Source organism: Haliaeetus leucocephalus, unplaced genomic scaffold (assembly GCF_000737465.1).
Source record: "Haliaeetus leucocephalus isolate CR32 unplaced genomic scaffold, Haliaeetus_leucocephalus-4.0 Scaffold2, whole genome shotgun sequence".
Lineage (NCBI taxonomy): Eukaryota > Metazoa > Chordata > Aves > Accipitriformes > Accipitridae > Haliaeetus > Haliaeetus leucocephalus.
Window position 1 is genome coordinate 16,608,386 of NW_010972438.1, and position 27,960 is coordinate 16,636,345.

At 39.9% G+C, this 27,960-nt stretch overlaps 1 protein-coding gene across 2 annotated transcripts; it reads left to right on the plus strand.

Annotated features, from left to right (window-relative positions):
- Nucleotides 1-4,647: 4,647 nt before the first annotated feature.
- Nucleotides 4,648-27,884, plus strand: TKT (transketolase). 2 transcript variants are annotated; one of them, XM_010572709.1, is made up of 13 exons: nt 4,648-4,785; nt 6,369-6,482; nt 7,145-7,242; nt 8,878-9,069; nt 9,889-10,007; nt 11,759-11,952; nt 12,563-12,727; nt 13,992-14,148; nt 20,520-20,650; nt 21,999-22,082; nt 22,262-22,355; nt 24,345-24,467; nt 27,581-27,884. In XM_010572709.1, exons 1-13 carry the CDS (start codon nt 4,702-4,704, stop codon nt 27,766-27,768), a joined length of 1,743 nt encoding a protein of 580 aa, XP_010571011.1. In that variant the 5' UTR covers nt 4,648-4,701; the 3' UTR covers nt 27,769-27,884. The 2 variants fall into 2 exon arrangements, with proteins under 2 accessions (XP_010571011.1, XP_010571019.1); XM_010572717.1 differs by lacking the exon at nt 21,999-22,082 and having other exon boundaries at nt 4,673-4,785; nt 27,581-27,776.
- Nucleotides 27,885-27,960: the final 76 nt, after the last annotated feature.

A 27,960-nucleotide genomic window follows, 5' to 3' on the forward strand; every position in this document is an offset into this window, starting at 1 on the left:
GCCGCCCCGCCGCGGGCCACGTCGGTCGCCGGGTCCGGCGGGTGTTGTGGCTGCGGAGAGAGGCCGGGAATGCTAAGTTGATGCAGGACTGAAAACCAAAGAATTTGTGCCTGAGGCACAAGCGGTTTCTTTTTCATTTCGTGCCCGTCAGTTGGAACTAATTCTGCACAGAATTTCAAGTGAGCCCAAGTGGGATTATCTGTGAAATGCCCGCGGTCTCAAATGGGCAGTTTATTCAGGCCTCTGGACAGGATTTAGCGTAGGCTCTGATGTGTGCAGATTCCAGGGTTATCCTTCCTTTGATCATGCTTTACCTATGGAAAAAAATCTCTGCAAACAATCCGCTTTTACTCGTGTAAAATTAAAGCCACTTTTTCTGCTTGAATAATACATTTGAGTGCTTCCATATAGAATGCTGGCGCTTTTTTTTTCCCATTTTGCTTTTTTCTTCTTTTTTTTAATATATCCCATCTTGTTGCAATTTCCTCCTTTGGACCTCTTTGACACTGGCTGTAGCGTTTAAAAAAAAAAAAAACCAAACCAAAAATCTGAAGGAATCATTTGGATGTTGAGATTTCTGTGGAGAAAGGTGGTGTTTAAAGTATTTTAAAGCTGCTGCTTTGAATTGCCTTACACATTCCATCCTGTGTCTGGCATGGGCTACCTCACATGGCTCTTTCTCAAAGCATACAGAAACTGAACTTTACTCGTTCCTTTTGCATAGAGCAAATGAAAACGCTGCTTTGGTTCTTGCTGTAAAATGGAGTGTTGGGACACAAGGAACCTCTCAGCTAGCCGCAGGAGTGGGTTTTTACAAAGCTGTAGCTTGTTTGGTCCAGTTTGGAGAGAGAAGTACAGGATACCCAACAATTGCTCTTTTAATTCTTGATTTGTTTCAAAGCTACAATGTGCAGGCAGTATTATACAAGCCTGTGTGAAATCATAGGTAAGAAAAATTGTGCTAAATCTACTTAGTAGAGCTTGGGTTTCAGTCTTGAGCTTCTAGTGTGTATTTTAAGCAGGCCACAGAGATGTATGGTATCAGTTGTCTTATCTACAGATAAAATGATTCCTCTGATTTGTCTAATGTGCTGTTGAAGAATAAGGGCCTTGCTACAGCCTTTGCTTCTCTTCTGTGGTCCGTAAGATTCAATAGTAAAACTATTCTCCCCATACTGATGAAGCAACAGTAAAAGTAATTTTACTTAAGCTTTTTATTCCTGGTTCGTGTATGTTACAATATTGAGTACTTCTTGCACAAAGGCATTTCATTGATCACTCTATCTTGTTCTAGCACTAGGGTTGTGTAGAGTCAGAAATTTTTACACAGCCTGGTTGTGGTTTTCCAAAACCTGAATGAGATAGCAAGCTTTGCTTAAATTGCTGGTATAAACTAAGAGTGTAGAAAGTTGTTTGAATGCAACAGAAGTTTACAGTTAATTAAGAAAATTGTCATGCTTGCATTGACTTTAAGGAAATTTGCGTTTGTTAAAGGTGTAGTTTGTAAAACTGAAGGAAATACTTGCAATAAAAGCACTTCAAACAAAACAGGACCTGCCTACTTCTTTCAAGGAAGTAATTTCTGTAAACTGTGGCATATATTGTAGCACAAGTGGTAGATCTGACCCACCAGTTCTTGCAATCTTTACTTGTACTAACTTTTGTTAAAGGAAGTACAGCCTTTGTCTGGACAAGAGCTAAAACGTAAGGTAGTCTGATCCTGAAGATGCCCAAACATATCACTTTGAGTACTTTACCAGCCGTAGTGGAAGAATTCAGTGAACTGGAAAAAAGTTTTGTGCTTAAAATGCCTTAGTTGGGGAAAAAATTTGATTGTTAGTTGTAAAGATTGAACATGCTTGCTTTTGGGCGTGGAAGAAGTTTTTCTTTTAGATAAGTAGTGCAGATATTTTCATCAAAACTGGTAGAGTCTCTTTTGTAGCTGATGATAAATTTCTGCAGTTTTGAAACAGTGCCTGGCTTCCTAGAATTAGATGGTTACATTCTAAAAAGTGGAAGTTGCAAGGGTCTCTTTAAGAGGCAGTTAAATTTCATAACATGTGATATGATCACTTGTTGCAGATTATTTTCTCCTTTAATTTTTTAGCTTTTGTCTTTCACTCAGTATTCCATTTTAACATTCCACCACTATTCTTTTTAGTTGAAATGTGTAGATGTGTGTAGATGGAGCTAATATAAATTGATGCAAGTAATAAAAAAACCCCTGCAAAACTATGCTGGAGTAATTATTTTAATCTTAATTTCTGTGGATCCAGGATTTCAGTGTTCTAATGTACTTTAGTTTGGTTTCCTACTAAAGTTAAGGCAGTTCTTCAGCAGAAGCTAACTGGCAGACAAGTATGTTAATCTGACCACCACCACAAAGTTCTAGGTTGTTTATCAATCAGGAACAAAATGTGGATGATTGTGTGAGAATAGTGGCGATGACTTGCTGTGGGCTTTTTTCTCCCCTTGTACAAGTAATCCAAATACACTTTGCTAGGCTTAACAAGGAATTCTTTTAACAGAACTTATTAGAAAAGTATGAGCTAATAAGAAGACCAGTAGCTGTAGTTAAGATGGCTGTATTTAAATAAATTGTGTAGTTGATTTCTAGAATGATTTCTGGTATCTGATATGTAGTTAAATTTGGGGTAATTTCTGTTCGTAGGAAGTCATTTAATTAACCTGTAGTTTTAACAAGTTGGTTTTGGTTTATTTTTTTTCCCCAATTTTCAGGTAACTTATTAAATTTTTCTACTTTTTTTTTATTTCCACATGCTACCATTTTAGGTTGTTTAAAACTTTTTTTACCAAGACCAGGAGTTCATAGAAGTATGGTTAAGTATAAAGTTAATGAAATTAAAGGAATGAAAGCTTTAAACAAGCATGTAAGGCTTATTAATTAACTCAAATACATAAATATTTACTAATATGTTTGAACCATGGTTTAAAGCTAATTCTTTTGGTTCCCTGTGTGCGAGTACTTACTAAGGGATGGACACTAACCGTAATTCATATTTTGCTAGTGTTTTGCATGTTTTTATTCTTATTACAGCATTGTTGGGGATGTTGGGAGGGAAGGTTTACTACTACCAGAAGAGAATATTTGGATTAAAGTTCTAGTGAAAGTGTTGTCTAATCCTAACATGCATGGTAAATGTACATGCGGGAAACAAAATGTGACACTTTCATAGTAAGTTTGTCCTGTTTTACAAGTAGGGTCAAATATTTTAAGAGTGTTGTGTTAAAGATGAAAAATAAACATTGGTAGAAGAGAAAGTGAGATGTGACTGCAAATTATTTTCAAAGCTGGTGCAGATTTCTGCAGCCATAACCTTCTTACTGTTCATTATTCACTTTCCTGTACTTCAGTAGCAACCACTGATGTCAAGAATGATCCTGTTTACACCAGTAAAATCTGAAAAATGCTAATTTCCGCACTCAGTAAAGGTTTTTCAAGAGCCTCCTTACCCCTTTTAAGCTTTATTGCAAGTGAAAAGCAAAGGCTGATACACTCGAGTGGTCAAGTAGTGCCATCTCTTCAAGATGCATAAGAACTACAGTGATCATTATTTAAATTACAGTAATGTAGATAAATAAAAGTAATTGTATACCCTTCTATTACACTTCAAATGAAATATACCTTGTGTTGAAATAACTTAATATTGCCACTTGGGAATAACCCCTTTCATGTAACTTTATGTTCACTTATTGGTACTATATGGCATAGTTGCTTCTGAAATGGGCCTGTGTGTTTCTAAAGCAAGTTATAGTTGAAGTATTAATTTGTGCTGCTGTTGAAAATTGTTGCAAAAGTTGTCCCAGATAGTTCAATGGGAGAGACTATCTCAGATACTTATAAATGTTTGATAAACCAACTAGTTCAGTATTTCAAACTGATATAGATGTAAATGTAGAAAATGTTGGTTCCTCTCTTAGCCAGAGATTAAGCAAATTGGTATTTTACAATGTGTGTCTAGGTGTTTACTGGAGACAGTAAATTTCTGTGTCCATTTTCAGTAGAAGATGAAATACAGGAATTGTATTATTTGATGCTCTCTCTAGAAATTCTAGTTCTATCAGCTCTGACATGGTAAAATAAAATGGTACCTATGTTACACAGTTCTAAATGTTCCAGAACTTTCTGCAAAAGTTAATCTTGTGTTACCAATCCCTGCCTGTGCAACTGGGCCTGAACAAGTCATGATTCCATGCTTTTAATTCCTTCACTCAGTGAGTGGCTAAAGTACTGTGGAAAGCTGTCTTTGTTTTCTCTGCATCAGTGTGAATTTCTGCTGTCAGATAAATTAGTAGAGTATGATTTCAGGCACAGGGTCATACTGCTTCCTGTGCTTCACAGTCACCGATTAGGGTGGTGTTCCTTGTCATGAAGAAGAACAGAGAGCTCTAGAAGATATGTCCTTGAGCTGTCACCAGGGTCTATCTTTTAACATCCACTTCAACTAGATAAGAAGGCTTCCTTTGTCTCAAAGTACTACTAATTGGCATTGGGGTAATGGTAGATGGGATGGGTTATCAAAAACACTTAAGACTGTGTATTTTAATGCTGAGGAGTAGGAGACTGGTTAAATGATATTTTAAAGATATGGTCCTGAGCAAACAATAATGAGAAGTGGTAATCTTGGGTCTGTCTTGACTTGTAGCCACCCTACATCATGTTGCAGTGCAGCAGAGATTATGTCTGTGCTGTTTTTCCATACCATGAGATACAAAGTGCAAGATCCCAGAAACGCCAGCAACGACCGGTTTGTTCTTTCAAAGGTAAAGTAACTGTTATGCTATCCTCTTGCAGTCTGCTAGTGAAGAGCTGTCTGTCTGTAAATTAAATTGACTTGTCTTCCTTGACTTGTGCTTACTTATGCTTGCATCTCCACAGAAATTGGTTGGAAATATTTGAGAGCTTGGAATTTGTCTACTTCAGAAAGACAAATAAAAGCTGGTTGAGTTAAGGTGTAGCATAACTCAAAAATAATTAAAAAGTGTCTGTATAGTGTGTCTTGATAAGTCTTCACTATGTGAAGTTGTTCTAATATTAAATAATAAATGTTACTATATTGTCTATAGAATCTGTCAAGAAATATTAACATCTGTTTTATTTTGGCATAACCAATTTTCTAATGAGTAAGTCGCAATTAGCTTTTGTGCTCTACTTGTTAAATGCAGCTGTGCTGTTATGCCTATAGTCACGTCACAATGTGCACTAATTACTGTCAGCTTTTCAGAGAGCATTATATGAAACAGTTATGGTAGGTTAGTGGGTAGTTTGCATTCCTGCTGTGCCAGTATGATGTTAAAGTCAATACTACTTCTGAAGCCACTGTGGTTCAGAAAACACATAAAACCACAATCTGGACTAGCCATTAGTGTTTCTCTCCCCTTTTGCATTGTGCCCTTGCAAATCACAAGGGACATTTTGATCATATGACATAAAGGCAGTTGAGGGGCCTTCAGAAAACATAATGATGTAAAAACTGGCAGATGAAGTATTCCAGTGAGGCAAGTTCCATCTTTGAGTCAAGTTCCTCACATGGTGTCTTACAATAGGGCTGCATAGCTGATGGTGTATATCCCTGCGTTGGATGTAACAAGTGTTGCCATTCTGAAATAAGTAATTGGATGAGAAGCAAGCAGCTAATGCTGAGGTCGCAAACAATAAGAGAGTCGCTTCTTCACGTTTGCTTTACCTCTGTCTAATTAATCAGGGTTTCTGCCCAGAGCTGGTAAATGGCTTCAAGCTTTTGCATGCTTTTTTGTCTCCTAATGACTCCATGGGTTGAAGATGACTAATACTTTGCAGTTGTCCAGTTGGACCTGGCTGCAAGGATCTGAGTGTATAAAGCTTAAAATTTTGCCTGTCAGTCACTGCATCTTACTTTGAATTCATATGTATTGAAGAAGTTCTAATGGGACAATACTTGCTCATGCATCTGTTCACTGGTTTAGTTAACAGTGCTCTGTTCTTAAAACTGGTACCTAAGCAAATTGAATCAAGGTTTTTTATTTGGATACCAAAACTACTTTTCTGAATTGGACCTGCATGGCTGAGAGAGGCCTTCTTACTCTCCCATGTTGATTTTCTTGAGGACATCCTAAATAGCCCTCGAGAGTGCTGCATTCTTTCTGTCTTAACTGTAGTCAGCTATCTGGCATGCTCTAAGCAGGGGCATGGGGGACTGGAAAAAAGCATCAGTGTGAATGTTATGTGTAAAATTGTTTTATAATTCGATGCTTTCTTAATGGATGTAAGAACCTGCTGCCAGGGTTTGTCAGCTTTGTAGAATTTTGCTTTGATACTGGGATATTGTGGAACTTGTGCTTTGTTTAAAATTTATGTTTCTCTCTAGGGTCATGCAGCACCAATTTTATATTCTGTTTGGGCAGAGGCTGGCTTTCTACAAGAAGCAGAATTACTGAACTTGAGGAAAATTGATTCTGTCTTAGAAGGACACCCAGTACCAGTGAGTGCTCATAACCTTTGATATAAGATGGTGTTTTCTGTAAAACAAGAAGTGCATGTATTTTGCAGCAATTCTTGGTTACCAGCTACAGAGCAAGAAAGATAAAGACTTATAAGAAAGATGATGATATTTATAGCTTCACAACTGAATCAGTGTCTGTGTTTGAATGAACATGTAAAAACGAGCTTTATTGTTGTAGTAAAGTTCCCCTACAGTCCTGTTTGTCAATATTTTCCATTTTAAAAAAGTTTATATAAAGTTCCAGCGTGGCTTTTCTCATCCTTCAAGAAGCTTTAAGGTATTTCAAGAGTTTATATCCAGTTTGGTCACTTCATTGGTCTTTCCATTCCCAGCCAGTTGTTTCAATTGATTTTTTACACAAAACCATCAATTCTTAACTGTTGCCATCCAAGGCATAGCTGAGAAATTGCTGGGCCATAGGTAGCATTCCCTCTCAGAAAGCCTAGTTAGCTTGTGACACTGATCATCAAGGTATATGCATTGCAGGGAAAGAAGGGGAACAGGCAAGATTTGGAGGGAATTGCTCTGTATTGTTATGGCGAAGAAGCTGAATTTTGATGTATGTTGAATCATCTTCTAGCACTGGAATCTAGTTCCTCTGTTTCTTAACTGTAAAATAATTGTTGTCTTTTTATTCTCAGAGACAAGCATTCACTGATGTGGCTACTGGATCCCTTGGTCAGGGTCTTGGTGCTGCATGTGGAATGGCATACACTGGCAAATTCTTTGACAGAGCCAGGTAATTCCATCTTCATATTTCATGATTATAGGCATTCAATGGGAATATTTTGTGAAAAGAAATTATATTCTTATCTCAATTGGGGAAATAAAAACGCCTCCTTTATTCTATTCTCCATTCCCAAATCTAATTTCAAATTCAGGTTTTAAATGATAGATTACTAGCCTGATAATTACAAAGCCATTGCCAATGAAACTATCAAGAATTTAAAGATTAGCAAGAATTGGTGCATATGTGTGTTCCTTTTGTAACCTGACAGCATTGCAAGGTGATGTTCCTGAACAGAGAAGACATAAGTTGTTGGAGCAGCCTCTAACTTCCAGAGAGTAATTGATAGCCGTTTTGAGACTGGCATGTGTCCCTTTAGAAGGAAGACGCAAACTAGAGATGCATCTGTTCAAAGTCAGATGACAAATAATGGAGAACATGTATCTAGATAAGGAACTGTTATGGTCAATAATAGCACCACTGAATCATAAAGTAGGGCTTCAAAATATTATCAGAAATGCACTCGACTCCATAGAGACAAAAATGTCTGCTTCTGCCATTTGTTTTGTGCACAAGAAAAGTAGATGTCTAAAGGCAAATCTGTATGAGGAGGAAAATAGCCTGATGTAGTTGATATATTTTATGTGACAGTTCTAGTACATTCGAGCATAGGCTGCCCAGTTAATGTGTCCTACACTTCACTAGCTTGAAATCATTTCTGTGAAAGATGACTTGCTGATTTTAATCGAGTTTAGCAGATGCTACGTGTGGAAAAAATCTAACCAGGGCTTACATGACACAAGAAAAAGGTGGTCTTGCATGGAGTACTGGGGAGCAGCTTATGTAGGAGTTCAGATTTAGCCAAAGGCAGGTGGGATTCAGATCAAAAGTCTGTTATAGCTTAATGTCTAGTAAAAAAAAATAATCGCTAACAGCTATCTTGATTATTTTGTTTTAAGATTATATATTTGAAGGCTAATTTACTATTCTTTTTTAAATTTAATAGGTAATAACCATTTATAAAGCTTTGTCATCCAAAAAAAAAGAGAGTGATAATAAAAGAAAAATACAGTGGCTGAATTCTGTAGAGATCAGACAGTACTCCTGCTAACTGAGTTTTACCTAAATAAAAAGCTTCAGTGTTCGGAAATAGTCTACAAAGTCATATCATGTTGGTTATCTTTTTCCTGATTCTGAATTTGGTTATGCAACATGCTTTAATCTGTAGTTTAGTTCATCCCCAATTTATAGGTTCCTGAAGTTAAATTATTGGTCGTCCTTCCAGAGAGTATATGGTAGGAATGAGGAAGCAGACAGTAACCTTTCGTGCATTGTTAGTGATCTTGCTGAGTCACAGTGACAGGATTTAATGGGCTTATTCATTCAAGCCTTGCAAAAGCTTAAGACCTGATTTTTTTGAGACCAAGGTTTGAAAAGGAGTACAGTATTTCTCATCTTATTTTTTTCATGTGTAACAGCTTGAAAGTATTTTAATTTAATTTGTCTAAGGTTATCTGAGGTGAATGCATTGAGCAATGGGAGTTACATTTGGGATAGACAAAGCAGCAAATTCTCACTATGAATTGTTGTAGGGGTTTTGCTTTTGATTTAATTGTGCTAATTTTTTTTTTTAATTTCTTCTTCTAGCTATCGAGTGTATTGTCTGCTTGGAGATGGAGAGTTATCTGAAGGGTCTGTTTGGGAGGCAATGGCCTTTGCTGGGTTTTACAAGCTTGATAATCTTGTTGCTATATTTGATGTTAACCGTCTTGGACAAAGTGACCCTGCCCCTCTGCAGCATCATGTTGAAATTTACCAGAAACGCTGTGAAGCCTTTGGGTATGTGATTGGAAGAAGTTCAGTATAGCCTCCAATTTGAAACTGTATGTTTTATTTGCATTTCAGAATTTTTCAAATGAGCTTTCAGCTCTAAAGGATACCATCACCAAGAAAGATGGTCTTTCATAATGCCTGATATTGGTTGTTGTTATTAGTACAGCAGGAATATTAAAAGTGGCAGAATTTTTAGTTTATAGGGAAAAAAAAAGGTCTACTTACTCAGATAAATTTGTTAGAGTATCTTAAAGCAGTTTTTGTCTCACTAAATGTAGATTTTATAATTGTTTGTGTGACCAAATATACTGTCATAGCAAGTAGATCAGAAAAAAGGGCGTGGAAACCATTACTCGTAAGAGAATTCTATGTGTATTGGCTTTCATTTAGTTTAGAAATTAATATTTCTGTGTAGATGCAAAAATCCATGATAAACTGTCAGATACAATAGCAGCTATGCAAATTATGGTGGAGCATTAAACTTTCATTGTCAGTTTTTTAATTGATTTCTAGATGTTTGATTTGCTCTTGTGATTAAAAATGGCTGTTATGTCTGAAGAAATGTAGGATAACTTAGTTATCTGTGGGCTGTGAATTTTAGTAGTAGCTGTTAATCCCTCTGTGACTCGTTTTGCATTGTAAAAAAGGGACTATGATATTTTGTGATCTGAAATTAATGCTAGTTCATGTTTCCGGCATACTTTGGGTCTCTTAAAAAGACACTGCATTAGAATGAAGTTAGTATTCATTATTGTTATTGCTAACTACCAAAGAGTGTCACATGATAAAACCCTTTAGAAACAGTTGATCTGTTTGTGTTCTTAGCTGGCATGCTATCATTGTTGATGGACACAGTGTGGAGGAACTTTGCAAAGCCTTTGGCCAGGCCAAACATCAGCCAACGGCTATCATTGCAAAGACTTTTAAAGGCAAAGGCATATCAGGTAATAAAACATTTATTGCTTTGCATGTATGTGTGTATATAATAATATGTACATAGTGCTGCAATAAAGATGCAATCATTAAAAAATACAGAAGTTTAATATGTCATACGTTAGAAAAAGGTTGGTATCCTATCAGCTTTTTTACTTGATCATACTACCATACAAGCTGAAAACTCAGGGTTTTACCCTATTGTTTTTTTCCTTTGTTGCCTTTTCTTATGGAGAACATTAGATTGACACTTCATTGGAAGCAGGCAAAGATGTGGCTGTCAGTTCTTGACGTTACCCAGCCAGGCGCACTTCCATGTTGACTGGGCTTTTGCAGATCCCCAGTTGCAGAGCAGGATTTCCTCTGCTGTCAGCTGTACTTGAGTTGTTATTCTTTAAAAAGTCTTTTCTAGTCTGGAAGATGGCTGGGGGCAGGAGGGAACGTTGGACCGTATGACTTGGTCTTGAAAATTGCCCTAGCAAAAGAGGGCACGCTTCTTGGCTTGCTCTTGATCCCTAGACTCACAGAGACTACTCTGAGAAGGGAGTAACTTTGTCACAGAAGCTCTCTTCTCCCTGTGTTGCAGGTAACTGGGTGTGCTTATTACCAGCCAGGCAGTATAAATGCATAGAAAATGAGGAGGGATGCTGCATTTACAGTTTTGACAAAGCTGCATGAGACATGGTACATAAGCTACCTGGTCATACTAAGGTTATTTCATATGATCTGATGTGTAATTCGCTGAGATACAGGATACAGTAGTCCATAGAAATTATTTCATAGGTTAGCAGCTGTTGGAATTTTGGAGTTCGTGGTGTCTCTAAGGTCCTTTTGTAGTTTTCACGTGGTATGAAACTTACCTAAATGTCATTGTCTAGGGGACAGGTGTGTACGTACACATTTGAGCAATAAAATGCAGAAAGTCTTTCAAACTCTTTATACTTCTCAACAGCGTTAGTGCTAAGAAAATGCTTTTCGTTCTTGCAGGTGAGATGTGTGCTAGCTATTGTATCCACAGAATGGAGTGAATGCATATCCAGTGTGTCAGGGGTTGCCATGATTATGTTCAGCTACAGCTTTTAGCAGCACTCTGTAAATTTGTCTTTCTGACCAGATAAATGTTAATAACAGGAGTCAATATCTTCATTCCTTTCCATTGAGTAAGGAAGCAAAATTCATTATTCTTAGTGACTTACTCAGTGAAAAGCAGCATATCATCCAGAGAGGTAATTTTGCTGTTAGTGCCAGGTGCCCAAAGATAAGAGTCATAAGAATCTATTAAAATAAAGCTGTAAAACGTCAGGTCTTGTTTGAATTAGACAGCTTGGTTAACTGTTGTTTGAAACTTAGCTGAGTTTGTTTATTTAGGCCTAACTGTTGAAATTTCATGTTCATTGTTCACACTGATTTGCTGTTTACTTCTTGCCACACTTATGGACCAGGTCTTTTAGGTACCAATTTAAAAACAGTTTCAGTATTTGCTGGAAAAAATTCAGTACAATTCGGTATATGCTGGAGTTTCATCACTGGTTTGGAATATATGGAATTTGACTATTTCTCTTATGTATTTAAACATGTCTGTCTTAATGTAACTGAATACTATTGTAGTTGTTTACAGTAGCAATAATAAGGAAGTTCTTCTTTGGAAGACTATACTAGACTGTCATACTCCACTGCACTTTTATCTGGGTAAAATCTGCAGCTAAAAACTTAAATAGTTTTTATATTTTTCTTATTTGTAATGTGGTTTTTAAATACACAGGTGTTGAAGATAAGGAAAGCTGGCATGGAAAGCCCCTTCCAAAAAACATGGCTGAACAAGTCATTCAGGAAATAGATGACAAAATCCAAAATAAGAAAAAGCTTTCTCCAGCCCTCCCGGAAGAAGATGCACCTGTAGTAAATATTAGAAATATTAAGATGCCATCACCACCAACTTACAAAGTGGGAGAAAAGGTACTCCCCTCCTTTGTCACTGTTTGTCAGATATCTTTGAAGTGTGAGACTGCTTAATGGATGACAGGAGGTTTTGTGTTATCCCTTGCCACGATTTCAACTACCCACCTCTACTCTCCTATTTTGAGTATCCTGCAAAACACCTACCTCTGTGGTGTGACACAGACATTCAACTCAGTGGGTATTGAAATTATATATTAAAATATCAAGACTCAAATCACTCTTCTTCATTTTGTGATCATTATCAATTATCCAAACTATTTTATGTGTATTTAAAATTAAAGATACTCCATGAGGTTCAGTGAATTTCCATGATTGGAAACCAAGGTTTTCAAAATTTCCTACCTGGGTTGGTAGGGAGTTGCTGATTTCAGCACAGATGTGTGTCCTGATGCTTCACTGTATTTTTCCTTTTTTATTTACTCTTCTGTGTGTCAGTGTTCTCATATGTACTTTTGGTACTGCTAACATTTAAAATGTTTCTGGTTGTGTTTTGGGGTTTTTTTTAGTTGTATGTGCACGCACTCATGGAAAAACAAGAAAATGGGGAAAAAAAAAGCTTCTAGAAACAGGAAATTATAACAGTACTGCTATATTTTTCTTTTCCTAGTGGGCTACCCGCAAAGCCTATGGTGTTGCACTTGCAAAACTGGGCCATGCTAATGATCGAGTGATTGCTTTGGATGGAGACACAAAGAACTCCACCTTCTCAGAGCTTTTTAAGAAAGAACATCCGAATCGCTACATTGAATGCTACATTGCTGAACAGAACATGGTAACTGGTCTCTTGTTGTATGAAATACTGATACTACACAGCAGGATCTGAGACCATTCAGTCTGAGTCTTCAGAGAGTGGGGTTTTAATACTTGTTTTTCATATGTGTATTCATGGATATTTAATTTGACTTGTTCACTTCTTAGGGAAAAACTAGGCTATGGCAAAAGCTTACAAATACAATACAACAGGAGTGCTTCTAATCATTGTTTCCTAAATCTACCTCTTTTTTTCTTATTATTTTTGTGGTCATGTTGTCTGCATTTCAGCAGAACACAAGGACATGGCAACATGTAAACAACAGTAATACTTTCCACAGTGTGATTAGTAGAGATTTAACTCTGAAAAGACTTTTTAGGTGGTTTTTTTTCTTCACAAGAAATGGAATGTCACAATGTGACAATGAGTTCTACACTAGACTGGGGTATAAAGATGGGGACAGAGAAACAGTTAATAAATTTAGCCTGATGACACTTGTACAGAAAGGACTAAATTCAATAACTCATCTGTTTGAGTCTTTGGTTGCCACCTGTATGGGTTCACTGAAGCAAATGAAATTAAAGACACAAATTCAGGCAGAAATTTGTTGTTGTCTTTAATGATTTATAACCAAAGAACCCATGGGCTGTCTCTTGTAAATTTTACACTAGGGCAGTTTCATGAGCTTGAGTCAGGCATTTTGGATTTACATCAGCTTAGGAGAAATTTGCCACAAAGAGCAGAAGAATTTCTGTATAAAATAAATGGGGTAAATGTAGCAGTAAACAATTTAAGGACCTTGTTCTAATTTCCATCTTGCTGAAGAAGGGCCCTTTTAGTAAATACCAGTCCAAATAACACAGGTAAATCCATTCCCATTTAGTATGATTTTTTGTCTGCTGGAGATAGTAAAACCATGTCCTTTGGACTGAAAGTGTAAGCCTTTGATCCAGGAAAAGAAAGAGGGGGATAAGTCTAAAAATTCTGTGAATGGCTGCTTGGAGCAGATAAAGAAAAGAAGCTGCCAATAAGGATCAACAACAACAGCTAGCAGTTGAGGCAAAGAGCAGATGAGATGCTGGAGGATAGATACTGGGTGAGTGAGTTGCCTCCTTTTCTTTTTGGAAAGGCCAACAATTAGGAGCAGGACTGGACAGAGATCTTTTTTTATCTGCATTGAAAGCTTTTTGCTAAAGTTTTGCAGTAGGAAGTCCCACAGATGATCTCTTGGAAACAATTGACAAATGAGGAATTCACTGTTCTTGTACAATCTCCCTCTTTTCAGGTGAGCATTGCAGTTGGTTGTGCCACTCGAGACAGAACTGTTGCTTTTGCCAGCACCTTTGCTACCTTCTTCACACGGGCGTTTGACCAGATCCGTATGGCTGCCATCTCCGAGAGTAACATCAATCTCTGTGGGTCACACTGCGGTGTTTCTATTGGTAAGGGCAGCCTTGACTTATTTGTCAGCAGTTCCTATCCCTTTAGTGATAAGTGTCTGGCAGTCAAACTGATAATGCTTTGTGGAGACAATCAGTAATATAGCTGTGATGGTATAACAGTGGCACTGTTTATAGGAAGAAGTCATATTTGCAATTTTATCAGACACATATTTGAAAAGAATGAGAAAGATTTTAAGCCTTCATCAGCTTGTCTGCTTTTTTCTCTTTTATCAGTTTGGCCTTATTAAATAGGACTTTTCCCTTCTACTCTACAAGCATAGAGTGATATAAAGGGATTGGATTGAAAGTGAGGAGCTTAGGTTCCTTTCCATCTCTGCAGTTGACGTCCTCTGTAATAAGGATAGTCGTGTGCTTACCGTAGCTTTGTTTCCCAGTCCCTAAAATGAGAAACTAATGATACTTATTCTTGCACAGATGCTCTTGTCCACCAATCTAGAAAACACTTTATAAGGAATAAATATTTTTGTTTTATTATGCCTTTGAAGGTCACTGATTTGAAATAACTGCTTCAACTTACCTCAGTATTTCTTACTACTAGAGCAGTTAATGTGTTGATTAAAAAAACCAGAAACCTCAAAGTACTAATTAAACTGTGAAGCTGTTATGTAATTCTATTCTATCATAGTTTGGGTTGGAAGGGACCTTTAAAGGTCATCTAGTCCAACCCCCCCTGCATTGAGCAGGGACATCTTCAACTAGATCAGGTTGCTCAGACCCCTGTCCAACCTGACCTTGAATGTTTCCAGGGATGGGGCATCTACCACCTGTCTGGGCAACCTGTTCCAGTGTTTCACCATCCTCACTGTAAAAAATGTCATCTTTATATCTAGTCTAAATCTACCCCCTTTCAGTTTAAAACCATTACCCCTTGTCCTATCACAACAGGCTCTACTAAAACGTTTGTCCCCATCTTTCTTAAAAGCCCCCTTTAAGTACTAGAAGGCGCCGTTTGCCCTGAAGCCTACGCTTCTCCAGGGTGAATAACGCCAACTCTTTCACCCTGTTCTCATAGGAGAGGTGTTCCATGCCTCTGATCATTTCTGTGGCCCTCCTCTGGACCACTCCAACAGGTCCATGTCTTTCCTGTGCTGAGGGCTCCAGAGCTGAATGCAGTACTGCAGGTGGGGTCTCACCAGAGCAGAGTAGAGGGGCAAGAATCACCTCCCTCGACCTGCTGGCCACACTTCTTTTGATGCAGCCCAGGATACAGTTGGCCTTCTGGGCTGCGAGTGCACATTGTTAGCTCATGTCCAGCTTTTCATCCACCAGTACCCCAAAATCTTTCTCCACATGGTTGCTCTCTATCCCTTCATCCCCCAGCCTGTATTGATACCACAGGTTGCTCCAACCCATGTGCAGGACCTTGCACTTGGCCTTGTTAAACGTCATGAGGTTCACATGGGCCGTCTGGATGGCATCCCGTCCCTCAGCTGTGTCAACCACACCACTCAGCTTGGTGTCATCTGCGAACTTGCTGAGGGTGCACTTGATCCCACTGTCTGTGTCACTGAAGATATTAAACAGTACTGGTCCCAATATGGACCCCTGAGGGACACCACTTGTCACAAATCTCCATCTGGACATTGAGCCGTTGACCACTATCCTCTGGATGTGACCATCCAACCAATTCCTCATCCACCAAACAGTCCACTGATCAAATCCATATCTCTCCAATTTGGAGAGAAGGATGTTGTGGGGGACCGCGTGAAGGGCCTTACAGAAGTCCAGATAGATGACATCCATAGCTCTTCCCTTGTCCACTGATGTAGCTTACTCCATCATAGCAGGCCACTAGGTTGGTCAGGCAGGACTTGTCCTTGGTGAAGCTATGCTGGCTGTCTCAGTTCACCTGCCTGTCCTCCATGTGCCATAGCATAGCTTCTAGGAGGATCTGTTCCATGATCTTCCCAGGCACAGAGGTAAGGTTGACAGGTTGGTAGTTCCTAGGGTCCTCCTTTCTACCCTTTTTAAAAATGGGTGTAGTGTTTCCCCTTTTCCACTCACCAGGGACTTCACCTGACTGCCATGACTTTTCAAATATTATGGAGAGTGGCTTGGCAACTACATCAGCCAATTCACTCAGGGCACTGGGATGCATCTCGTCAGGTCCCATAGATTGAGGTATGTTCATGTTTCTCAGGTGGTCACAAAGCTGATCTTCTCTTACAGTGGGAGGGACTTTGCTCCCCCAGTCCCCATCTTGTGCTCCATCCACTCGAGAGGTGTGGGAAGAGAGATTGCCAGTGTAGACTGAGGCAAAAAAGTTGTTGAGTACCTCAGCCTTCTCCTTGTCTGTTGTTACCAGTTTGCCAGTCTTGCTCACTGAGGGAGTATGCTTTCCTTGACCTTTCTTTTCTGGCTGACATATCTGTAGAAGCCCTTCTTATTATTCTTTGCATCCTTAGCCAAGTTCAGCTCCAGCTGGGCCTTGGCCTTCCTGACCCCATCCCTACACAACCAAGTAGTGTCCGTATACTCTTCCCAGGATACCTGTCCCTGCTTCCACTGCCTGTGCATTTCATTCTTGCCTTTTAGTTTAATCAGCGGGTCTTGACTCATCCATGCTGGTCTCTTTCCTTCCTTTTCTGGCTTCTTACACCTGGGGATCGAGAGCTCGTGCAGTCTATGGGAAGTGTCCTTAAAGATCTACCAGCTCTGTTCTGCTCCCTCATCCCTGGCAGGTTCCCAGAGGTCCTGTTGGCTAACTCCTCGAAGAGCTGGAATTTTGCTTTCCTAAAATTCAGGGTACTGACTTTGCTCTTCATCTGACCCTTATCCCTCAGGACTGCAAACTTCACCAGTGCATGATCATTGCAGCCCAGGCTGTCTCCAGTCTTGACATCACTGATTAGCTCACTTGTGTTGGTGACCAACAGGTCCAGTATTGCATCCCCTCTGGTAGCACTGTCTATTACCTGGCTTAAGAATTTATCCTCGATGCATTCCAGGAGTCTCCTGGATTGCCTACAGCTCGCCGTGCTACTTTTCCAGCAGATGTCAGGGTGGTTGAAGTCCCCCAGCAGGACAAGAGCCTACAAGAGTGATGCCTCCTGTAGCTAGAGTAAGAAGGCTTTGTCAATAGGCTCTTCTTGATCGGGCGGCCTGTACTAGACACCAACCACAAGGTTCCCTTTGTTGCCTTGGTCTCTGGTTCTTACCCATAAACTTTCAACCGGCTCATGGCTATTCTTCAGAGACAGCTCTTCACACTCTATTCATTTCTTGATGTAGAGGGCAACCCTTCCACCCCTCCTTCCTCGCCTGTCCCTTCTTAACAGCCTGTAGCCATTGATAGCTGCAATCCAGTCATGGGATTTGTCCCACCAAGTTTCAGTAATGGCAACTAGGTCGTAGCTTTCTAGCAGCATGGTGGCTTCCAGCTCCTCCTGTTTGTTGCCCATGCTGCTTGCATTGGTGTAGAGGCACTTCAGCTGGGCTGTCAGCCATGTCACCTTCTTAGAGGAACACCCTTTAACTCCTTTGAGGTATTTCACTGCTGTTTCCCTCTTGGCTCCTGTTACCTCCAGAGCCCCTGGCTCCTCTCTGTAAGACTTAAAGTGTGCTGCAGTGTAGCCAGCACATCTCAGAGCAACAGGCTGAAGGTCCTCACTAGCATTACCTTCTCTGGTCTTTGCTTCACAAAATAACTGTTTGATAAATGTCGGATCATATTGGGTTTTGAATTTGGTTTGAGGGAGAGAAGGGAGTTTTGTGGTTTTTTTAATGAAATGCATAGACATCACCCATGAAAACAGGAGCAGACTTGCATACCAAGAAGGAAAATGCCCGTAGACATTCATGCTTGAAAAACCTCTAGGTATTTATAAGGGAAAAGAAAGAGAGGGAGAGCTGACAGGGGTAGTAAATTAAGGCTCTCTGCATCCATCAACTTTTCAGTTGATTTAATAGTTTTGGCTAAGAGTATGGTTTGGAGGAGGGTTGGGTTTTTTTGTTTAAAGCAAAATAGTAAGTTTGACCTGTAATATTGGTAAAGATTTAAAGATGCTTCATAAACGCGTGTAGTCTCATCCAGAACTGCAAACTTAACTTGCAGCAGTATAGAGTATGCTTTAGTAGTGGAGACTGAGTATATCAGATTATGGCTTGTATATGTCATTAAGGGAAGGATTCTATTACAATCCTCTTTTCTTTTTAAAATCAGTCCTCTCACCTCATTGCAGTGTAGTTCAATCCAGTTTAAGTCTTTTAGCAAGCAGCAAAGGGTGTTGGTGTAAAAGCCAATTAGCTTTGGTCTTTGCTCATTTAAGAAGATAAAACTCCTTTGGGTTACCTAAATTGTCTCCTAGAACCACACTTCCAAGTTTCAATTTTCAGCACTTGAAATGTTCTGCTGGGAGCTGTGATTGTGAAGTGCATATTTAGATTTATAAATTTGTTTGAGTTACAAATCTGTTTCAGGCCTCAACTCTTGATTTTCAAAAAAGAATTTGAACCCAAAGTTTTCCAACTGAGTTGTAAAAGAAAGTAATTCAGAGAAATCCTTTAGCAGGTAGAAAATTCAATTTTAAATGGAAGGGTATGAATTAGGTGTCCTTCCTATTAGAACTTCGGGCCTGCATGAAATTCAGAATCCGAACTGGATCTGTGGTGAAAATTGAAGTTTTATGTATGCAGTTCTAGGTAGACCTGGGCTTCTGCTGCATTGAAATTTGGACCTGTTAAATTTATGAGAAATAACTATCACAGTGACCTTCCGAACTTGTACTAAGTTCACTCCTAGACCAATAGTTGCTGATGGACCAAAGCATCTAACGAAATACATTTAATATGTTTTCAAGGTTGTAAGAGAATAATGGAAAATTTGTATTTTCCAAAATGAACATATAGGGAAAGAAATCATAGTATACATGTGTCAAAAATAGAAATATCAGTTGTTTCAACAACAATTTTTATATTCTAGACATTTGATACTGTTCGTATTAAGCACTCACATTTTTTTATTAAGCTATAAGTGAAGGTTTTGCAGATGTAATTGAAAATTACTCTCTTGATCTGCGTTACTCTAAAACCACGTAAATCAGGATTTTCGTAAAGATGCACTTGGGGCTGAACTCAACTTAGTGCTAGTCTGTAAATTACTAGTATGAGCTGTGAATGCTGGTATTTTTGGCACCATGTTAGCAAAAGTAGGACAAGCATGAGTACTCTCTTTAACTTGGGTAAGATTCTGATTCAGGTACCTGTTAATTTTGTTCATAATTTCACTTTTCTTCTATATATACATTGTGTGGGTGCATTTTATGCCCACTGAGATCCCACTCGTTCAGTCAGAGTGCATACAGATTTAGAAACTATGATGTTGAGAATTTTTTTCAAGTCATGACTGAAAGCTGAGACACTCTCTTTTCATGGTTCGTGGTTACTTTATTAGTAATGTATAGTGGCAGAGTTCAATGATTGATTTCTTTAACATGTTTAAAGTTCTTCAGAGTTTTGTGCTGCTCTTATGAAAATACCCTCCTCCTTCCTCGTGAACTCGTCCTTCTTGAGTAACAGGTAGTGGGTGCATGTGGGAAGGCGTATTGCCCTGCTTCTCCTCTGCAGGCTGTGACATGACTGGATTCAAAATTCTTTGCATGGTTAGTTTGGAACAGGGCCATTCCCAAAGCACCGTTACATAAGGTCAATGGGGGCAGGGGGGTGTGTTGTGGTTGTTTCTTTAATTATGGAAAATCATGGCACATGTTCTGGCTAACAATTCTTTTTTATAGATCTGTAGTTTATGCCATAAGGCACTTGAGTTGTTAAATTAACAACACAGATGCCCTATTGCTCTTTAAAAGACTTTTTATAGTATTGAAAAATACATACCCTTCATTTAATCTTGAGGTGAGCCTAAGAATTTGAGAGTAGTTGTACCAAGTGCACACTGCTTTTCTGATGGAACACATGCAATTCTCCTTTCACATTTCCAGCAGTTTAAATCTAGAGGAACACTATAGAAAAGTATAAATTTTGCTTGTACAGCCTCAGTACATGTAAATCTGAAGATGCTCAGATATCTTGTGACCCTCTTTCTGTATCTGTACCCTTCCTGCTTTGGTTGTCTTCCTTTTGTGTTGTTCTATTGTTATACTTTATTTTCTATTTTTTCTTTTTAACCCCAGTTCTCTTTCTTTTTAGTCTCTTTCTATCTGTATTTACTGTTTAGATGGTTCCAAGTTTAAGGAGAAGATGATTCTTTTCTCAAGCAGGTAGACTTGCATGTCCTGTGTGTGCCTGATTTTATACTTGTTTTTTTTCTGGTTTACATTGAACCTCACTGCTATATTGAGTGATTGTCAAAAATGTGCATTTACTCTTTTGTAACCCTGGTTTAATTCTTTTAGGTGAGGATGGGCCATCTCAGATGGGACTGGAGGATCTGTGCATGTTCCGGGCTGTTCCCAATGCCACTGTGTTTTACCCTAGCGATGCTGTAGCCACTGAAAAAGCAGTGGAAATAGCTGCCAACACCAAGGTTTGCATCGTGGTATTTCTGAGCCAGAAAATAATTTTTATTTTTTTTTACTACTTTTGTTGCTTCTGGCATGTTTCTTGCATGTCTCTACCCACATAAATTCTTTCAAAGATTCCAGCGTGGCAGTGGGATGTTTTCTTTGCATGGAAAGGTTGCAGACATTCTGTCCAGGCTAGTGCAGAATGAACAGTCTGGAATGCTGTGGGCCAGATTTGGGGAGATGTAAATGATTACACAGCAATTGCAGTTTGGGTCTAAACTGGCTCAGAAATAAGGGCAAGTGTAACTCTTGTTGGTCTTTAGCAAACTTACAGAAAGTACACTCCTAGTATGATATCTCTGGGGTCAAAATTGAAGCTGGATATGGAAAGATAAATTTATCTTGAGGATTTTGATCATCAAGTGCCTGTACGTGAAAGCTCAGGAGTCAGGTCCTCAATTAGTCTAAGACAGTCTACACCTTTGGGAGATACTGAGAGCCAGTGCTTACACTAGTTGACAGTCTCACTGGTCATCTTTTGCTCCTCTGTTGCCAATGATGGATTGCAGTTAAATTGGACTGTGGCTGAAGACGACTAAGACTTCCCATGTGGCTGTGACGGAGTTTCTGATCTCTCTTACCTTCAGCTAATTTGACATAGTAATGGTCAAATGTCATTGGTAGGATTGGGTTGGATCATCTCCTTGATTGGTGGTACTTTAGGCTGCCATAGGAGTTTACCTTGAGAAAGGAGCCCATAATCTGAAAAATTTCAATCTTGCTAGTACAGCTTTTAAGTGAAGGAGTGTGGAAGTTTGGTGTGTACAAATGTGATGTAGTTTGTGAAAAAAAGATGGCGGGAGAGGAAGGAGTGTGAGATAATATGAGAGAGATTAGATAAGTACTGATTTGTTACTTCTTTTGGAAGGGCATCTGAACATTAACTGATGGAAAGCATTTTTCCTTGCTTTCAGCTGAGCATTTCTTCTATTCCTTTAAAGTTACTAGTGTAAAATTTGCACATGTATGGCAAAGTTATAAGATTCTAATTAACTCAAGTAGGACTTTCCATTTCCACAAGAGAAGAAAAGAGGAATAAAGATCTTGAAATCAGAAAGAAAATTGTGAGTTATCAGCGTGCTCTGAGAAGAGGTTAACTGTATTGTGATGTCTGAAACAACCAGCTTTTGAAAAAGGACTAATGGGGGTGGGGGGAGTTTACTCAGTAGAACCAGAAATAACATAGCAGGGTGAAAACCAGACAAACAGAAAAAGTCATTTTGCTGTATTTTTTTCATAGGGTTTACAAACTAGAATGTCAACACCTTTCTGGTTTTGTAACTTATAACATGTTTACTTCGGAAACAGGGCATTTGTTTCATAAGAACTGGTCGTCCTGAAAATCCTGTCATTTACAACAACAATGAGGACTTCCATATTGGACAGGCAAAGGTAAATATTGCCCAGATAAACAGAATCTGAAAAAATATGCAAAGTCCCTCTTGTAAAAGCCCTTTTCCCTCTAAAGCATTCCAATGCTAGAGATTTGATCTTTTTAATAAAATCTCCAGAAATGTTAGAAATATCAGTAAGATTTATTGTTAAAAATACATGGAAACATTTTCTTGCAGCTGGTTCTGAAGAGTAAGGATGACCAAGTGACTGTGATCGGAGCAGGAGTCACTCTGCATGAGGCTCTGGCTGCAGCAGAACAGCTGAGAAAAGGTGATCAGATTATGGGTTTGACTTTTTTTTTTTTTTCCTTTTTTATCATTTAACACAGCAAAGAAATCAATGCCACTCAGCCTAACTGCTCACCCTTTGTGCTGGTAAACATTAATTAAAATGCTACAGACATCTAGTCACTTGTTAAGCTGATACAGTGCAACATAGTATATATCTGCCAATCTTGCCTGTTTTAGTTAGGTTAGTAGCATTAGTAGCCATGAAAATTGCCAAACTGATCAGATCAAAGTTTGCTTAGAACTGCTAATCTGTCTGAAAGTGCTCTGCAGGCAGAACCTTAGAGGAAGTGTGTAAGATGCAGGAGTGATCCTTCCCTGGCATATTGTCTGGGTGGGCTAGGGTGCCAACACTAATGGAGTGCAATCAGGCTGGGGCCAGTTAACAAAATACAGATTGTCAGCTGAGCCACCGCAACTGTGTGTGCTCTTACACAATGCTGTTGATATGCAGCGCCTTTGTGTAGATATGGTTCACTGCTAACTTGTTTTTTTGAATGAATGTATCAACTTTTAACTAGCATGGGAGGCAATAATTCTATGATAGTGCTCAAATGCACTGACATCTCACAGTAAAGATAAAAATCCTTCAGTGAAATAAGAATAGAAAGAAACCATCAAAAATCCATCTGTGAGCCAGTAGCATGTGCCCAGGAAGAAATAACGAATAGTAAGAGATAATACAATTAATGCTGCCTGTGGCTTATGGGTAGCTTTGTATGCTGTATCTAGGTGGACAGATATTTTGTCATGACCTTGAGCCATCAGTCTCAGGATATTTTGAAAGTTGTATTTTCAGAACTATTGTTATTTTTCTGAATTTATCATGCTTTGCGATGCTCTGCTGATCTTGGAAGTGTGAATAACCAGCTATGGAGAGATAATCCCATAGTATAGAGGCAGTGTCTAATACCTAAAATATATTTGCTACTAAAGAGCCTTCAGTCACAAAACTGTCGGCATAACATAGTGCTTCTTTATGTATGATAAGAGTTGACTCAGTGTTCAGCTAGCCAAGATCAGACAAAACCTCATGTAATTTGCTATTCTTTATAAACAATTGCCATTTGTACATAGCTTTAACAAGTGATCTGAGCCTGCCTTACGATGACAGGACAAATTCTGGTTTTGATGCCAACCTTAAGGGCGCCGTGATCAGGGCTGGTGCAAGTCAGACAGACATACCTGATAGGTGGGCAGCCTGCAATGAAGAATTCAGAATCATAGAATAGTTTGGGTTGGAAGGGACCTTTAAATATCACCTAGTTCCAAATCCCCTGCCATGGGCAGGGACACCTTCTACTAGACCAGGTTGCTCAAAGCCCCATCCAACCTGGCCTTGAACACTTCCAGGGATGGGGCATCCATAAATTCTCTGGGCAACCTGTTCCAGTGCCTCACCACTCTCACAGTAAAGAACTTCTTCCTTACATCTAAGCTAAATCTACCCTCTTTCAGTTTAAAACCATTACCCCTTGTCCTATCACTACATGCCCTTGTAAAAAGTCCCTCTCTGGGGAACGTCTACAGACCGAAGAAGCAGGAGGCATTTGCGCTTGGGTTGACAATAAAGTTAAAGGCAAAATAAAGGTCTGGTAAAAAAATCGTGATTGACAGTCTGAATAACAAGGATTTCCTGGTGACTAGATTCTGCTCTTACCTGTGGGAGGGCCAGTTAGATTACTGTTTTGCTGATGGGCACTCCTAGTGACCTTGAGTGACTTATCCAAGGCTTTTCTGCCTCAAGTGTTTTGTCTGTGGCATGGATGGATATTACTATGTCACAAAGTGCGTGAAGAAAGAATGCATACAAAAATTAGGGTTGGCTGGGTTCCATGGTAGACAAGCCATAGGTACAGATACCTGGTAGTTAGTGTAGACAGTTGTCATAATGGCTCTAAAAGATGTACCACTTAAATTGTCTTGCATTCTCCAAATTCATGTTGCAAATAATTTCATTCTATTTCTGCAGAAAAAATATTCATCCGTGTGATTGATCCCTTCACTATAAAGCCCCTGGATAAGAAGACAATACTTGAAAATGCAAGAGCGACCAAGGGCAGAATCATCACTGTTGAGGACCATTACCATGAAGGTGAGCTGGGTCCAGGAGGTCACATCCCACACAGTTGTTCCCCAGGGGTTGGGAGCTCACAGCTTTTCCAGACCTGAGAGAGAAGTATGGGACCTGATGCTGTCATTCAGTTAGAGCAAAAGAGAGGGGTTAGCCTTTTATATTGCTGTTATGATTATAAGATGACACTGAGGGTTGAAAGTTTCCTAAGATATAATGGGTTAATCAGGGCTGCCTTTCTGATTAACTTGGCCTTGGGTGCCCTTCTGTATGCTTGGTCCAAGTGAAGTCTTGATTCATTTGTGCCAAGTGAAATTGTGAATTCCTGCTGTGGTGCAGTGATTCTGCACACAATGTTCTCAGAATGGCTTCACAGCAGCTGCTTTGCAGTTTAAATTGCAAGAGAGACCATTGCTGTGCAGGTTTCTTAAGTTTTCCCTGTGTCCAAAAGCTTGATTCCAGGCTGCTTGAAGTCAGGTGGTTTTGGCAGTTTCCGCCATCACTCTGAGATAAATTCCTCCTTCTGCTATAAAATTGCAGATCAGGGCCTATGAAGAGCCAGACCACTTTGCATTCTCACTGGACCCTTTTTTGTTCCTTCATTTCACCTGCTTACAGGCCATTTTAGAATCTGTGGCTGGTCTATTGTAGTGTTCTTAAGCTAGGGTAAAAAGTGCATGATGCATGCAAGAAGGAATTTCTAAGGTGATTCCCAAGTAAATTTTAAGATAAAACGCTTCTTGGGAGAAGTGGAGTAGTCTCTATAAGACTTCCCCAGCTTCTGTGCCAGGATTTTGTTTAGAACCATAGAATCATTTAGGTTGGAAAAGACCCTGAAGATCATCAAGTCCAGTCATTAACCTAGCACTGCCAAGTCCACCACTAAACCATGTCCCTAAGTGCCATGTCTCCACATCTTTTAAATACCTCCAGGGATGGTGACTCAACCGCTTCCCTGGGCAGCCTGTTCCAGTGCTTGATAACCCTTCTGGTGAAGAAATTTTTCCTAATACCCAATCTAAACCTCCCCTGGCACAATGTGAGGCCATTTCCTCTTGTTTTATCACTTGTTACTTGGGAAAAGACATCAACACCCACCTCGCTACAACCTCCTTTCAGGTAGTTGTAGAGAGCGATAAGGTCTTCCCTCAGCCTCCTTTTCTCCAGGCTGAACAACCCCAGTTCCCTCAGCCACTCCTCATAAGACTTGTTCTCTAGACCCTTCACCAGCTTTGTTGCCCTTCTCTGGACACGCTCCAGCAACTCCATGTCTTTCCTGTAGTGAGGGGCCCAAAACTGAACACAGTACTCGAGGTGCAGCCTCACCAGTGCCAAATACAGGGGAACAGTCACATCCCTGCTCCTGCTGGCCACACTATTTCTGATGCAGGCCAGGATGCCGTTGGCCTTCTTGGCCACGTGGGCACTCTGCCAGCTCATATTCAGCCAGCTGTCAACCAGCACCCCCAGGTCCTTTTCCACCAGGCAGCCTCCGGCCACTCTTCCCCAAGCCTGTAGCGTTGCATGGGGTTGTTGTGACCGAAGTGCAGGACCCAGCACTTGGCCTTGTTGAACCTCATACAATTGGCCTCAGCCCATCAGTCCAGCCTGTCCAGATCCTTCTGTAGAGCCTTCCCACCCTCAAGCAGGTCAACACTCCTGCCCAGCTTTATGTCATCTGCAAACTTGCTGAGGGTGCACTCGATCCCCACATCCAGATGATTGATAAAGATATTAAACAGAACTGGCCCCAATACTGAGCCCTGGGGAACACCACTTGTGACCGGCCTCCAGCTTAAGTTAACTCCATAACCTGCTGCCGCTTGCTCTCTGACATGTCTTGTTTGCACAGGTTCTCAGGGGCATGCCTGTGCAAACATGTCCTGTGAAGATGAGACCATATGCAAACAGAGAGCAGCTGTTGCGAATTGCACGTCAGGCTTGCCCCGTTTTAGGGGAGATGGAGAAATCAGCAAAGGGGCAGCTGTGAACTATGGCATTAGTAGATACTGTAGATATCTACTAATAGAAATTAGTAGATATTATGAGATTATCCTATTTTAAGGTGAAACATCACTCTTGCCAGGTATCTGAAGTGATCTGGTATTACTGTAAGTGCTGGTTACACCATACTTTTGTTCCAGACTGTGGATGGTGATAGCATCCCTGAGCCTCATCATTTTCTAGTTTATCTTTCAACTCTGGACAAATCTTTTTCTGCTGCTTTGTGAGATGGCAAAATCATCACACTCTGAGGTGATGAACATGTGATTTACACTGGCACAGCTTTTGCTGTGTGATACAATCAAGGAAGGTCAAGTGTACACGCATCACAAGCCTGAATGCATTGCAAGGCCACATCAGGCTGATCTTACAGCCGCATCCGTGGAGGTGCCTCTGGCTGGAGGCTAAGTTTGACTGGTTAAATCCTACCATGCCTGGAGCTGTGAAAAGCCCTGCATTCATGGATATGCCCTAACTGAAGTGCAGCACCAAGGTGTCTCTCCTCTCAGGTCTCAGAGCTCTTGACACCAGTCCTGTGTTTTCTTCTTCCCTAGTACTCCTGCTTCCAGCGTCTCTCCTGCTGCCACGCAGTTCCCTGTTGTGTCCTTTGTCCCTGTGACTGACAGTGATTCAGTCTGAGCTGAGCTCTAAGCAAAGGTTGTGAATATATTACATAACTCGGAGAGGGACCTAGCGGCATCTACAGGCATTGCGAAAAGATGGAGATCTTAAATGCTGCTGAGATTGGTGGGAGTTGACTTTCAGCACATTAAGTATGCTTGTAAATACTCCTCACTCTAAATATATTTTTAAACCTGGCTCTCGGTGGCTGATGCTGAAGCGGTGAGGGCTTCCTGACAGTTCTGTGCCCTTTAGGGGTATATGTTTCTTACTGCCAATTTGTAAGTACTTCAGAAATGTCGGGCTGGTTGTCCTCAGAATGGCTTTGAAATAGGGAATTGTTTTCATTTCACAAATGGGCAATTCGGACATATATTGTGATCGATGTTTCTTATAAGCATGTGAATTGGGGATTTAACTTACAGGGACCTTTGGATCAGATATACATGCAATCTATATGTTGCCTGTTGAAGCATACAGATGTATGTCGTGTTTGAATTTTTTCATAGGTGGCATTGGAGAAGCAGTGTGTGCTGCCGTAGTGGGTGAGCCTGGTATCACAGTCAGTCGCTTGGCCGTGTCTCATGTACCGCGAAGCGGGAAGTCAGCTGAGCTCCTGAAGATGTTTGGCATTGATAAAGATGCCATTGTGCAAGCTGTTAAGGTGGCGGTGTCCAAATCAAGAAATGCGGAGTAGTTTGAAGCATCTTGTGCTGTGTTACAGAAAAGCAGTGTTCAGAGAAGTACTGTAAGTTTAAGGCAGGCAAAGGTGCTTTATGTAGAGAGTTCTAATAAAAATACCAGCTTAAAAAACCTTCTGGGTTTTAATCTCTTTTTTTTCTCTGTGGGGTGTTGTGTAGCGGGGTAACATCTGAATGTTTTCAGTCAT